Source organism: Mandrillus leucophaeus, unplaced genomic scaffold, assembly GCF_000951045.1.
Source record: "Mandrillus leucophaeus isolate KB7577 unplaced genomic scaffold, Mleu.le_1.0 Scaffold131, whole genome shotgun sequence".
NCBI classification, from domain to species: Eukaryota; Metazoa; Chordata; class Mammalia; order Primates; family Cercopithecidae; genus Mandrillus; species Mandrillus leucophaeus.
In genome coordinates this window covers 784516-797477 of record NW_012101266.1, presented here as the reverse complement: position 1 = coordinate 797477, position 12962 = coordinate 784516, and the positions used below count along the sequence as shown (strand labels likewise).

At 35.3% G+C, this 12962-nt stretch overlaps 1 protein-coding gene across 1 annotated transcript in view; it reads left to right on the top strand.

Moving 5' to 3' along the window:
* The window catches only part of PRR16 (proline rich 16), a 164054-nt gene extending 151363 nt beyond the window's left edge, over positions 1–12691 (top strand). The window contains exon 4 of the mRNA XM_011972839.1: positions 11329–12691. Coding sequence (XP_011828229.1) covers positions 11380–12084 — 705 coding nt within the window. The 5' untranslated portion in view covers positions 11329–11379 and the 3' untranslated portion in view covers positions 12085–12691. The remainder of the gene's footprint in view (positions 1–11328) is intronic.
* Positions 12692–12962: the final 271 nt, after the last annotated feature.

Below are 12962 nucleotides of genomic sequence, written 5' to 3'. Positions count from 1 at the left end.
AAAAAAAAAAAAAAAAGGGCTGGGTTAAATGTAATGTTTCTTGGATCCTATGCATCTCATCTTTCTTGGATTCCATTTTTATTGTGCCAGAATATCTCCTTAATTAACTTTTAAAGAATGGATGTGAAGGAAGGAAGTGTCTTTGTCCTTAATATCTAAAAATATTTTAATTTACTTTTACAAAACATTATTAATTTAGCCAGGAATTAAAACTGGGGTTGAAATAATTTGTCCTGGAACTTTTGAAGTTACTGGTAAAATGTCTTTGACTGTCTGTTCCTCCTGAATAAACTGTATTGATCATGTGATTTGTATTTTTTCTCAGTGTCTTGAAATTGACTTTTCTTTATTTTTCATTCATTCTCATCAGCATTCAATTGGTCCTTTACATTTGAAGCTCCATTTCTGTTGCAAACCATGAAATCTTTATTCTTCCATTATTTATTTTATTATTACCATCTCACATTTTCTCTTTTTCTGTTTCTGGAACTTCTTAATCAGTTATTGAAGCTCCAATATTGATCTTTTTGCTCTATGTCTTTTAACTTTTTTCTTGTAGTTTTAAAATATATATTTACTTTATATTTGATATTTCTAAGATTTTATTTTTATCTTTCAGCCTATTAATATTTTTTAAATTTAGCATTTGTTTTATATTCCAATTTTTTATTTTATGATTGCTTATGTTTTACATATGTTATTATTTTATAACTGCAGTACATTTTCAAGCATCTCTAAATAGATTAATTAGATTTACTACAAAGTTCTATTTAGTTCACTAATAATGGCAGCTTCATCTTCAACATTGATCAATTCATTCATTTTGATCCTTCTGTTTTGTGTTGTTGCTTATCTCAAAAATCTCATGAAACTTAGTCATATGTTCTTAAAATATAGATGTTTTAGAATCTTCCCATACATGGAGCAAGAGCAAATGGCTGGATGTTGTGACTCCATCTTCATGACTTTCCCAGTGGAAAAAATGAAGAGCTTTATTCAGAGCTGCTGTTAACCATACTCAGAGCATTCTTATCCACAGACATTGTTCCATATTTTTATAGCAAGGATTTCAGTTTTTTTGTTAAGGTTATTAGCTGTTACTATGTTGCCAGTCGTGTTGAATGTGAAAGAGTATGGGGCCATTAGACACAATGTGTCTTGTGAAATACAGTGATTCAACAATGCCCCACTCTAACTTTTATATTACTTATCACTTCCACTCTTTCTATATTCCACTTTAAAATTTGAAATTCTTCTGGGACGTCGTCAGTGCTTTTTCCACCTTTTTAATTAATTCACCTGTATATTTATAAAAATCTCTGGTTAGATTTCACTTTTCTCTCAAAGTTTTCTGAGTTTATTACTATACTTCTTTACTCTCATTTAAAGATGATCTGAGGAGGAAGACATGAAGTACATATGGTTAGTCTCATTTAAACTAGAAACTTATTTTTTTATCCTCAGTATCTTACATATTACCAGATGAATAGTACTTGCACAATAAATACTAATTGAATCCAATTGAACACAGAAAAATAAGACAAATTGCATCATTATAGTTTTACTTGCTTTTGACAAAAAATATTAGGTAGTAAATACTTAATTTATCAGGCTCAACTATAAATAATGATTGTTGTCTATTTTAAAATCTAGTTTATTTCCAGAGAACAGGATGTAAGTTGCCACTTATATGCATATTACAAAAGGAAACAACACAATACCTCCCAAAAATGCACCTTACTCTGTTTCCAGAAAAACTTGCAAAAAAATTAGTAAACATTTTTAAGTATATATCCTCTATATTTACCTTCTGACAGTATGATTAGACGTGTACCTTTGTGTGGGTGTGTATATTTATTGTCACTATGTGTTTGTTTTAGTATCTCTTTCAGAGAAAGCTTGTTGCTTTGGAATATCCTTTCTTCTTTATTTTGTAGAAGAACCATATCCCAGATAAAAGTCTGCATTCCCCAGTATCCGTGTTTCAAGATGACTTTATTTTGACTGATGAGATGTCAGCAAATAAAATGTATTGCTTCTAAAACATCTCCTTAAAAAAGAGTAGTTATGACTTCCCCACCCTTTTTCATTCTACCTCTTGAAATGTATATGTGAAAGCAGGGCCCCAGTCCTCAATTTGGACATGAAAATGGAGCCCACCCCCTTGGTATAGCAGAGCAGAAAGTTACACAGACCTTGGGTCTCTGACATCAAGATCGTCTAACTTACTCTGGATTTTTCAAATATATCAAGGAAAAAAAGAAAGAGTTAAATAATACAATTATGGTGCTTGAGATGTTTCAGACTGCAAAGAGAGACATGCTTAGTTGCTTTAGGTGGTAAGAACTTGGGAACAATGTGGAACTATGTCAGGAGCTGATTGGCCTCATCTGTAAGAAACAATAATATTGTAAATAAAATGTGATTCCTCTAGAAATCCAAAGACAGGCCTAGGAACCCAATGCAGTTCTAGTCTTCCCTTTGAAAACAAGCATTTAGTGAAGATCTCCTGAGCGACTTTTTCACACTGGACATTGGACATTTTCAGAAGTCAAGAGAGGGCCGAGTCACTCCTAATTTTAAAGTTTTTATAGATTATTCTACATAAATAAATACAAAGAGAAGTTAACCAAATTGTGAGACAATTTATATATTTCCATTTATGACATTGTTTCTAACGCAAGTAGAATTCAGTATAATTTTACCTTTCAGAAGATAACCACAGGATTTATTCACACATATGAATTCATATACAGTGTATCAGAAATACTGTGCTCTAGCAGCAGAACACAGAGTTGTAGGCTGTATAATGAAGTGCTTATTTTCATCCTGTCAGTAGATCATTAGGATAGGTGGGTAGAGATTTTTCACATTTTATATGAAGTGCGTGTGCGGTGACTATGAACTCAGGGCAAAGTGGCCTTCCTGTGCTCTGTCCTTGCTGGAATATCCTCACTGTTGACTCCACCACTTCCTGCCTCGCCTCTGTTAGGCTTATATGAGGGCTCTTCCAGAGGAGGATATGCCAGTTGCTCTCCTATATATTATGCCTGTGTTGGACACAGTTCTTTTACCCACCAGCGTTTGGACTCAGCTACTGAGAAAGATCAAACAGTTATGGGAAGGTAGTGTTTTTTACCTGTCTCCTTCTCTTGTTAGAAATTCCTATAGCTCCCATTAATTTCTCTTTTCAGTTCTTCGCTGATAATGCCACCATATTTAAAATGTCATTGTTTTTATAAGTCAACCTTAAAGATTTTACAGGAATCTATAAATGTTCTTGGAAAGGTTTCAGTCAGGGTTAAGTTCCTTATTTCTCTCCATTAAGTTTGTTATTGAAAATTCTTGTGGTTGAGAATTGTTGACAAGGAGGAGCTAAAGATTCACTCAAATTGAAAGAGGTGTACATTTTGTTTTGTTCTTAAGGCAATTGAATTATATATTTTTTTATTAAACAATATAAGTAAGATTTAGGTTCTAAATGCACTTAGTGCTATATGGAAATTTATTTGAAGGAAAATATATACTTAAACTCTTGTAGTTGTTTTGGAGTTGGACTCAACTGCTTTTTGTGTCAAGCTTTGGAGCAAAGCTTTACGAGTTAGGCAAAATAGGAAGAGAGCTCACCAGGTCTCATGAATTCTGTATTTTTCTCTGTCTAATCCATTTTATATGTCTTTCTGGGCCATCTGGAATTGGAGGGATTAAAGATGGTGAAAATCAGACCCAACCATGGAAAGGGGGGGTAGCATGGAAATATTGGCAATAAATGGCTTTTTTCATAGTGTCTATATTTATTCAATTCCCTCACTAGACAAATACTTAGTGAATTCTTACTATGTGTAGTCACTGTGCTCTCTGCCAGGGATAAAAGATGGAAACACATGCTTATATGTTCTGGGGGAATACACATAAATAGACAGTCCTAATACATTAAGGCAATTGTAGTATTAAAAGGACAAAACACAGTGGGAGCATAGGAAAAGGAGCTACTAATAGTTTTCTTATCTTGCTGCTTTGCTGAATTTGTTTACCAATTCTAATAGTGTTTTGGTGGAGTCTTTACTCTTTTCTAAATATAAGATCATATCATCCACAAAGAAAGTTAATTTAACTTCTTATATTCCAATTTGGATTCCCTTTATTTCTTTCTCTTATCTAATTGCTCTAGCTAGGACATCTGAATTCCACTCTAATGACACCTCTATGGTGCCATTACCCTTATTCATTGTAGTTTAATTTTGTAGAAGTAATATAAACTGAATTTGGATTTCCACAAATAACTTAGATTATATAATTATTTAATTTCTTCTAAATCTGCTTTTCTGTTTCGAAATTAATTAGATATATTTATCCATATGTGAAAATACTGAGCTCATGTGAGCTCGTATTTATCACTATTCTTAATTATTCCAGTCTACTATAGCTTCCTTTTTATACATGGTTTTAAAAACCTCCTGGGATTTTCAAACACAACTTCTGCCATTATCCTTGTTTTAAAACTCTCTTTGTTTCACTGTGATTAACCAAGTCCTCCACAGACCCGAATAGCCACAATTATTTGGACAAATGACTCAATTTCAAGTTTGAGATACATTTTTTCTGGATACCTGATGTTTACGTGTGGATGTTCCCAGATTTGTGATTGATGCCATGCTATCTTCTCACCTCCAATTGTCTGCAAAAAATCTATCCCTTCAGTCCTACTTTGTTTCATTTTGTTTTTTCTTTAATTTCTATCATGCCTGTGGTTACTATTCCTTTAGGTGCAATTTCATACTTTGAAATACCTTAAGCAAAACAGAGATGTGCAATTATAAGGATATAGTGGATTCTTTTTCTAGGTGATTTATTTACTTCTCACTTGACTGTAATAAAATCTAATTGGTTAAGTAAATAAAATGCAGCACCCTTTAGTATGTTTTCCACATAGCATCAGTAAGGTTTACTTATTTTATTTCTTTCTAAATCATTTAGCTAATGTTAAATATTTACTATTCAACCTTAAGAGAAAGGGAAAGAAACCCTGCCCTTTGCCACAACATGGATGGACTTGGAAGACATTATGCTAAATGAAATAAGCCAGATACAGAAAGAAAAATATTGCATGATCTTACTTATATGTGGAATCTAAAACAACAACAACAAAATCAGTGGTTACCATGGTCTGAGTTGGGGGTCAGGGAATGGGGAAATGTAGGTCAAAGGATACGAAATAGCAAATATGTAGGATGAACATGTTGAAAGATTTAATGTACAATATGAGGGCTATAGTTAACAATATTGTATTGTATTTAGGATTTTTGCTAAATGAGTAGATTATAGCTCTCTTGTTGGGGAGAAATGGGTAACTGTGAGATGATGGAGATGCTTATTCATTCCACTGTAGAAACCACTTCACTGTATATGCATTTTATAACCTAATGTGTACCTTAAATATCCACAATAAAATTTATTTAACAAATGTTAACATTTTCTCAGAATGACTTTATATCCTTTTAAAAGCAATAAAATACTGATATTATGTAGCTGATGACTTTCCTCATTTGTTCCTGTTTCTCCTTCTCTGAATTTGATGTGTATTATCTATTTCTATGTATTGACTAAACTACCTGTGCTTCTATGCCTAAACAAGATATATCTACTGAATATATCTTTTTATTATTTCTTAAAATATTCAACATTAGGTTTTCGAGATTTATCCCCACTGATACATATAGCACTAGTTAATTCATTTTAACTGCTTTATATTTGCTAACACAATCACTTTTTAATAGATATTTAGGTTGTTTCAAATTTCTTGCTATAACAAAAATGATAAACCTACAGGGAATATCCTTGTGTATTTTCAACCCCGTGAACATCTATCGGACTTTCCCTGGCATAGTCAAGGTTGTGTTCCTAGTAGAATTGCCACAAAGTGTGTACCTTATTCAATTTATAAGGTATTCTTTAAAAGTTGTCTGAACTGACTGAATTTACATTTGCACTGACAATGTATAAGTTCCAATTATACACATCATCACCAACAACTGGGATTATCAGGTTGTTTCATTTTTACCAAATCATTGAGTTTGAAATGTTATGTTGTTTTTTTCAAGTTTGCATGACCTCAATTACTAGTAAGACTGAGTGTTTGGAAATTTGTATTCACTTGATGTGAATTGCTACTTCACAATCTTTTTTCCACTCATATATGTGTGTACACATGAACATGAACTCTAAATTATATTTTATTTATTTATTATTCACCTGAGTTGGTATCGATACTATACTGTTGCTTTGCTTAAGAAAGATTTGGACTAAGTTTTGTGCTTGGAATTAATATGGCTGCATCAGGTTGCATTTGGATATTTGCCTGATATATCTTATTTCTATAACTTTATATTGTCTTTCTGTGTCTCTTTTTGACAGCAATCACTACTTTTATCCATTATTTTAATCTATTTACACTCTTGTGATTACAAATATATTGGCATCACTTATTCTATTATAGAGTAACTTTCATTTACGGTGCTTTTTGTTGTGATAAAATTTAAGATTTCTTATTTTCTGCCTTTTTAGATTTATTGAATTTCCTTTATTCACTTTTTATTTCTTATTTATTTTGGAAGTGATAATTTTCTACCTGTTATTTCAATAGTTTCTCTAAAATTTGCACCTGTAGTTTTGACTTAATAAAGTTAATCAGTATCAGATAGATAATAATTTTCCTCACACACACAACAAAGACAATGACCTTAAATAGTTTAATTCTGATTGTCCTACAATCAGACGTGTTCTTTTTCCTAGTATTTTCACATTTTTCTTACCCCGTCCCAAATTAGTCATTAATATATTATGTTTTGTAATCAATGTATAACTTGACTTACTTGTTTACCAATGCCTTTGTTTATCTATGCTTCTTGCATTCCAGTTCTTCCTTCTGATTATTTACCTTTCGCTGAATTTTCATTTATCAATACTTTCAATACTGAGCTATAAGAGCAATACTCTCTCAGTCTTTGTTGTCTAAAAATGTCTATTTCTCTCACTTCCATATCAGGTAAACTATATTAACATTCCCAATTACTTTTTCAGTATGAACCTATTTCTAAATTATCTTAGGACCACTGTTACTTGTGTGAAAATCTGTCAGCCTAATTTTTGTTACTCTATAAATATTTGGTGTTCCCTTTTTTGTTGCTGTAAAACTTTTATCATTGTTTTTCAGTGTTTTCTAGTTTCACTATGGTATGTCTGGGTGAGAGTTTGTTTATATTTTCTTGTTCGAAACTCTGTATACTTCAACTAGAGGACACTTCAGTTCTGAAAGTACTAATTCATTGTCTGTTTGAATACTCCTCTCACTTCTGCAACTCTTTAAAAGAAAAATATGTGGTACTTTATCACATCATCTCAAAGGCTCTCACAGGATAGCTGCTACCTAACTCTCCAACCTCATCTCTCACAGTACCCTTGAGACAAAACAGTCTTTAAATCACTGACATTCAGGTGATCTCTTCTGTCAGAGGGCCTTTATCAGGCTCTTTCCTGAGCAGATGCTTGAACCACTCTTCTGCCAGTAAGCTCCAACTCATCCTTACAGAATGCTTCACTCACTTTCTGATGGGGTCTTCCTCTTCCCTTATAACAGCTTGTATTCTTCAGAGTACCTAAGCTAGTTGCACTTTTACAGTTACTTGTTTGAGGATCTAGTCAAAGTCAGGCCCTTTCACTGGATTCCCTGCTCCATGAAAGCAGCGTTTTGTTTGTTTTTTATTCTCTTGGAATTTTATAAGCACTCGGGACATGACAACGTAGAGACTGAAACCAGGTAGGAAGCGTAAAACAAGCAGGAACGGAGGTGGCATTTATTCATCCTGAAAATCAGCTTCACTTCCCTCATAAAAGACATGTTTTCTCTCCTTTGCTGCAGAATTTACTACGATAAAATGTGTGGGGTAGATAACCTCCAGGTGAAAGAGGACAGGGACCCAGGAGCCAAGACTGTCTCTCTACCTCTCACATTCTTTAGATAGCCTTTCACTTTCTAGACAGAGCTGGTGAATATGCAACCAACTCGGTGGTCATTTATGGATAAATTCTTTTCTTCCCATTTTCTTCTAGAATAACTGAACAAGTTTTGAAGTAACAACCACTTCCAGAAATCAAATCGGAAAGAAAATGCTTTTTGCTCACACTTAAACTCAAGAAATAACCCTCGGAGCATTTACTTAACAAATCCTTGCTGAGCCCCTAATTAATACCGGTTGTTATGTTAGGCCTTTAGAATGCAATAGGAAAAATTTTAAGGATGTGTCAGAGTTAACCAGACTAAGAGAAGAAGGAAGAGCATTTCAGGAAGAAATAATGTTTTGTGCAAACATTCTATGGCAGGAAGCAGACAGGCGATTTTGAGGATCTAAAGAAGACCAGAGAGACTTGGAGCAGAAATACAGAGTTGAGGATTGAGAGTTATTTAGGAGCATGAGACAGTGACTGGAACCGACTCATACTAGCTAAAAAACCAATCATATTTTTTAAAATTTTGTGAGCTGGTTGGTTGTTAAACATAACAGTTATTAAAAGTGAAACTGGGCCGAAGCGAGTGGATCATGAGATATGCGTTCGAGACCAGCCTGGCCAACATACTGAAACCCCGTCTCTTTTTGTATTTTGTAAAAATACAAAAAAATTAGCTGGGTGTGGTGGCAGACATCTATAATTCCAGCTACTTGGGAGGCTGAGGCGGGAGTATTGCTTGAACCCAAGAGATGGAGGTTGCAGTGAACTGAGATCGCGTCACTGCACTCCAGCCTGGACAACAGTGTAATACTCTGTCTCAAAAAAAAAAAAAAAAAAAAAAAAAAAAAAAGTGAAACTGTGTAAACTTGTAATTAAACTAATTACATTAAAACCAAAGGTTTTCTAATTGTTCCCTGTTATTTTAAATTATTTTACTGCAGTTCACTATTATTTGTACTCCTAAGTTTATATATAGTATACTTTTTACTTGTGTACTACTGTACATTTATTCCCAACCTCAGACTCAGTAATGTCGCATTACTAACGTGAAATCAACCACAGTGGGATTTTACGCAAAATCTTTCGAATGAAGACTTCCTTACACTGCCAAGAGCCAGGTGATAAACACCAGTATTCCACCGAGTGAGACTGTACTGTGCAGAGTCCTGGTGTAGAATCCTGAAGTCTGTCTTAAGAATTGATCTTTATCACAGGAGAAATGAGCAGACATATAAAGGATTTAAATGGGGAGTTAACAAAAGCACATTTCTGCTTCGAAAAACAAAAAAGAAAAGAAAAAGAAAAAGTCATTGAGACTACTGAAATGAAAAAGGAAGTAAAGTGGCTTTAGATAGTCCATATGGCAAATCATAGAGGCTCAGAGTAGGATGACAGAAGTGAAAATGGAGGAAAGTGAATGGATTTAAGATTCATTATTTAGGAGCTAAAATAGAAGGACTTGTTCTCCGGACCAGAAGGCGAGTGAAAGGATGGTATCCAATATAGTTTCTGGATTTCTGATTATTCAGATGTGAGGTTTGTACTGTCATTTGCTAAAATAGAAAATACTAGAAGAAATTTGTGGAATTTATTATATTTGTTGAATGTTTTGAAACTGCTGAGTTTGCAGGTCTTTGAGATATCCAAAGACTGAACCCTGGTGGCATTTACCTGCCTGCTGGAATCAATCACTTAAGAGTCTCGTTGGGAAGAAGTAAAGTCTATATCCTGTCCAACATCTAGATGCTTTTGGTGTTTTCATTTTGAGCCCAATCCTGCCACCATGTGACAAAGAGCCAACTTCACAGTTGATTAAACTTAGACCTAAGTAAAAGAGGAGGGAGCAATCTCCATATGGAATAAATGGGATGGAAATGTGTGAAATGAAGGAACTGTCTCCTTACATAAACTATTTTTAAAACAGCCCGTTAACTTTTCCATTCTTATATATGTATAACAGTGCATATATGGTGGCTATGAGAATAGCCTCCAAGACCTCTGAATGCAGAGTGTAAATGACTGAGGACCCTGATGTTGTACTCTAAGAGCCAGCATTTCAGCAGTGACCACACTGCTGCTCCCAGCCAATGACTGAACAGGGCAGAGACACTAAGGTAGCCCTGTTATGGGAGATGTCAGACTCCCCAGTATCCTTGCCAAACTCTCCTTAGAACTGCATTGTCTAAGATACTTCCATTCAATGTTCCTGTCTTCACAACCTTTCTCCTTAACGTGGGTGATGACCTGCCTTATGCTCTGATGCCTCTGCCAGCCTTATCTGAGTCCCTGGCCCCTGTGCCCGGTGCCTGTGGTAGCCCTTGACTGATGTGACTTCATGTCATTCCCCCAGTGATAGTAAACGTCTGCTTTTTATTAGTTTCGCGTCCTGGGCCCAAATACTTTTCTTTCCCTTTCTGCAAGGTGAGACAGCTTTTGCTTCTACCCTCTCTCAGAAGCAAAAGATCGTTGCCTGTATCTTACAGGTTGGAGGGTTTCTTGCTAACACACCAGTAAAGGTTCTGCTTTATAAGGAAGAACAGTCTGAGAAGTGGATGGGGTTTTGTGCCTGTGTGCCCAACAGGGCCTCTCTTCCATCTCTTTTCTCCTCTCAGCCTGAGAGGTCTGTGAAAAGGAGGCCATGAGTGAGTACAGATGTTACTGTGTCTGAGACTTCCCAGGATTCTAAATTGTCATAATAGCACATATTCAACCTTTAATTAGTCATCAAAGTTTTAGTTGTTTTCTTTACCCACTCTGATGGTTGCTGCTTTTTTTCCTGTGATTTTCTAAAGGTTGAACAGTTGATGTCTTCTGTATATCCTCAGAGGGCTTGAAACTCTTGACAGTTCAGTTCATTTGGTTGCTTTGTGAGGTCAGGTCTCTGTTGGTCTCAGGAAAAGTTATGATTTTGCAGATGATCTTTTTTTTTCTTATTTCAAGATTGGAAGCAATGTTCTCCTACAGCTTTCTACATGTTAAGCAGAAGGGAAGCACTTTCTGATTATTTTAAAACATCAGTTATATTTCTGCATCAAGTTTCATATTTTATGGGTGGGTATATCAGAGTCAGAAATAGAATGCATATATAAATCATATGTTATGTTCTAGGCATGTGAAATTATGTTATCAAACAGTTGGTCCTCTGTGTGATGGTCAATATTCTGTAAATTTATTGACTGAAAACATCAAGCAGCAATGGAATGCTCAGTTCAATATCAGTTAAAGCTTCCATAGCAGATTTCCCCTAGACAAAAAGACATTGTTTCTAGTATACTTTGTTTGGGTCATTCTTCAAAACAATTACCTTGTCCTTTCCACCAGGTGGTTGACCAGATTGACACCCTGACCTCTGACCTACAGCTGGAGGATGAGATGACTGACAGCTCCAAAACGGACACGCTGAATAGTAGCTCAAGTGGCACAACAGCCTCCAGCCTAGAGAAGATCAAAGTGCAGGCTAATGCACCGCTTATTAAACCCCCAGCACACCCATCTGCTATCCTCACGGTCCTGAGAAAGCCAAACCCTCCACCACCTCCTCCACGGTTGACACCTGTGAAGTGTGAAGACCTCAAAAGGGTGGTTCCAACTGCCAATCCCGTAAAGACCAATGGCACCCTTCTACGAAATGGAGGCTTACCAGGTGGACCTAACAAAATTCCAAATGGAGATATCTGCTGCATACCCAACAGTAACTTGGACAAGGCTCCAGTTCAGCCTCTGATGCATAGACCTGAAAAAGACAGATGTCCCCAGGCAGGGCCTCGAGAACGAGTTCGGTTCAATGAAAAAGTACAGTACCATGGCTATTGTCCTGACTGTGATACCCGGTATAACATAAAAAACAGGGAGGTCCACTTACACAGCGAACCTGTCCACCCACCAGGAAAGATTCCTCACCAAGGCCCTCCCCTCCCTCCTCCACCCCATCTCCCTCCTTTCCCACTAGAAAATGGGGGAATGGGAATAAGCCACAGTAACAGCTTCCCCCCTGTCAGACCTGCAACTGTGCCTCCTCCCACTGCACCAAAACCACAGAAGACGATCTTGAGGAAATCAACCACTACAACCGTGTGATGTATGCCATTAAAAAAAAGTTTTTTTTTTAATTTTCTATATTATAAACATAAAATAATAAGTAACGAGCACTTTCTACTCAAGCAATAAAAAGCCCAAATATATTAATCCTGCATTCAGCAAAGTGGCATAAAAATCACCTGGTAAGTATGCAGCACATTGCTTATATCCTGGGTATGCATTATTTTAAATGTTGTATCATTAAAAACCTCAGAATGATGAAAAATACGAATGCATTGTTTTTGCAATTGACCTATGACAAACTGTGAACCTGCAGATTTCACCTATTTTGATTTACTATAAGAGCTGGGATTTGATTCATTTTATTTATACCTAAGTCATCTATGCATTAACATGTCATATTCTTAACTTTGATCTAATGCTTTTTACTAGGAAATTTTAATACTGAAGGACTATTTTATTATTTTTTTCTAAAGATGTTTGTCACTAGTTTTTCATTATTAAATGCTGAGGCCAATACCAAGAAGTTTATTTTCTATATTATACAATTATGAATTACGTGCTCAGCTATATATGTAATAAAATACTTTGGTCTGTGGAAATACTGTTAAATCAATAAACAATAGTAAATAATGACAAAACCAAATGTTCCTCAGAATTAAACTGAAGTAGTGGTTCATTTAATCTCATTTAACATTCCTCAAAATGGGCAGCAAATCTGACAGAGTTTGGAGAAGTTACAGTGAGTGTATATCAGAATTTTCTAAATGCAATATCATATTCCACATCATAAATAGAAATTTACACACTACATATTTTATATTTCCATTTGGTACTTCAAGAGCCTTCTGTCGAACTCTCCCTATGTTGCCAAGCCCTCCTCATACTCAGCATTCTTCCAGGATGGACCCTAAACG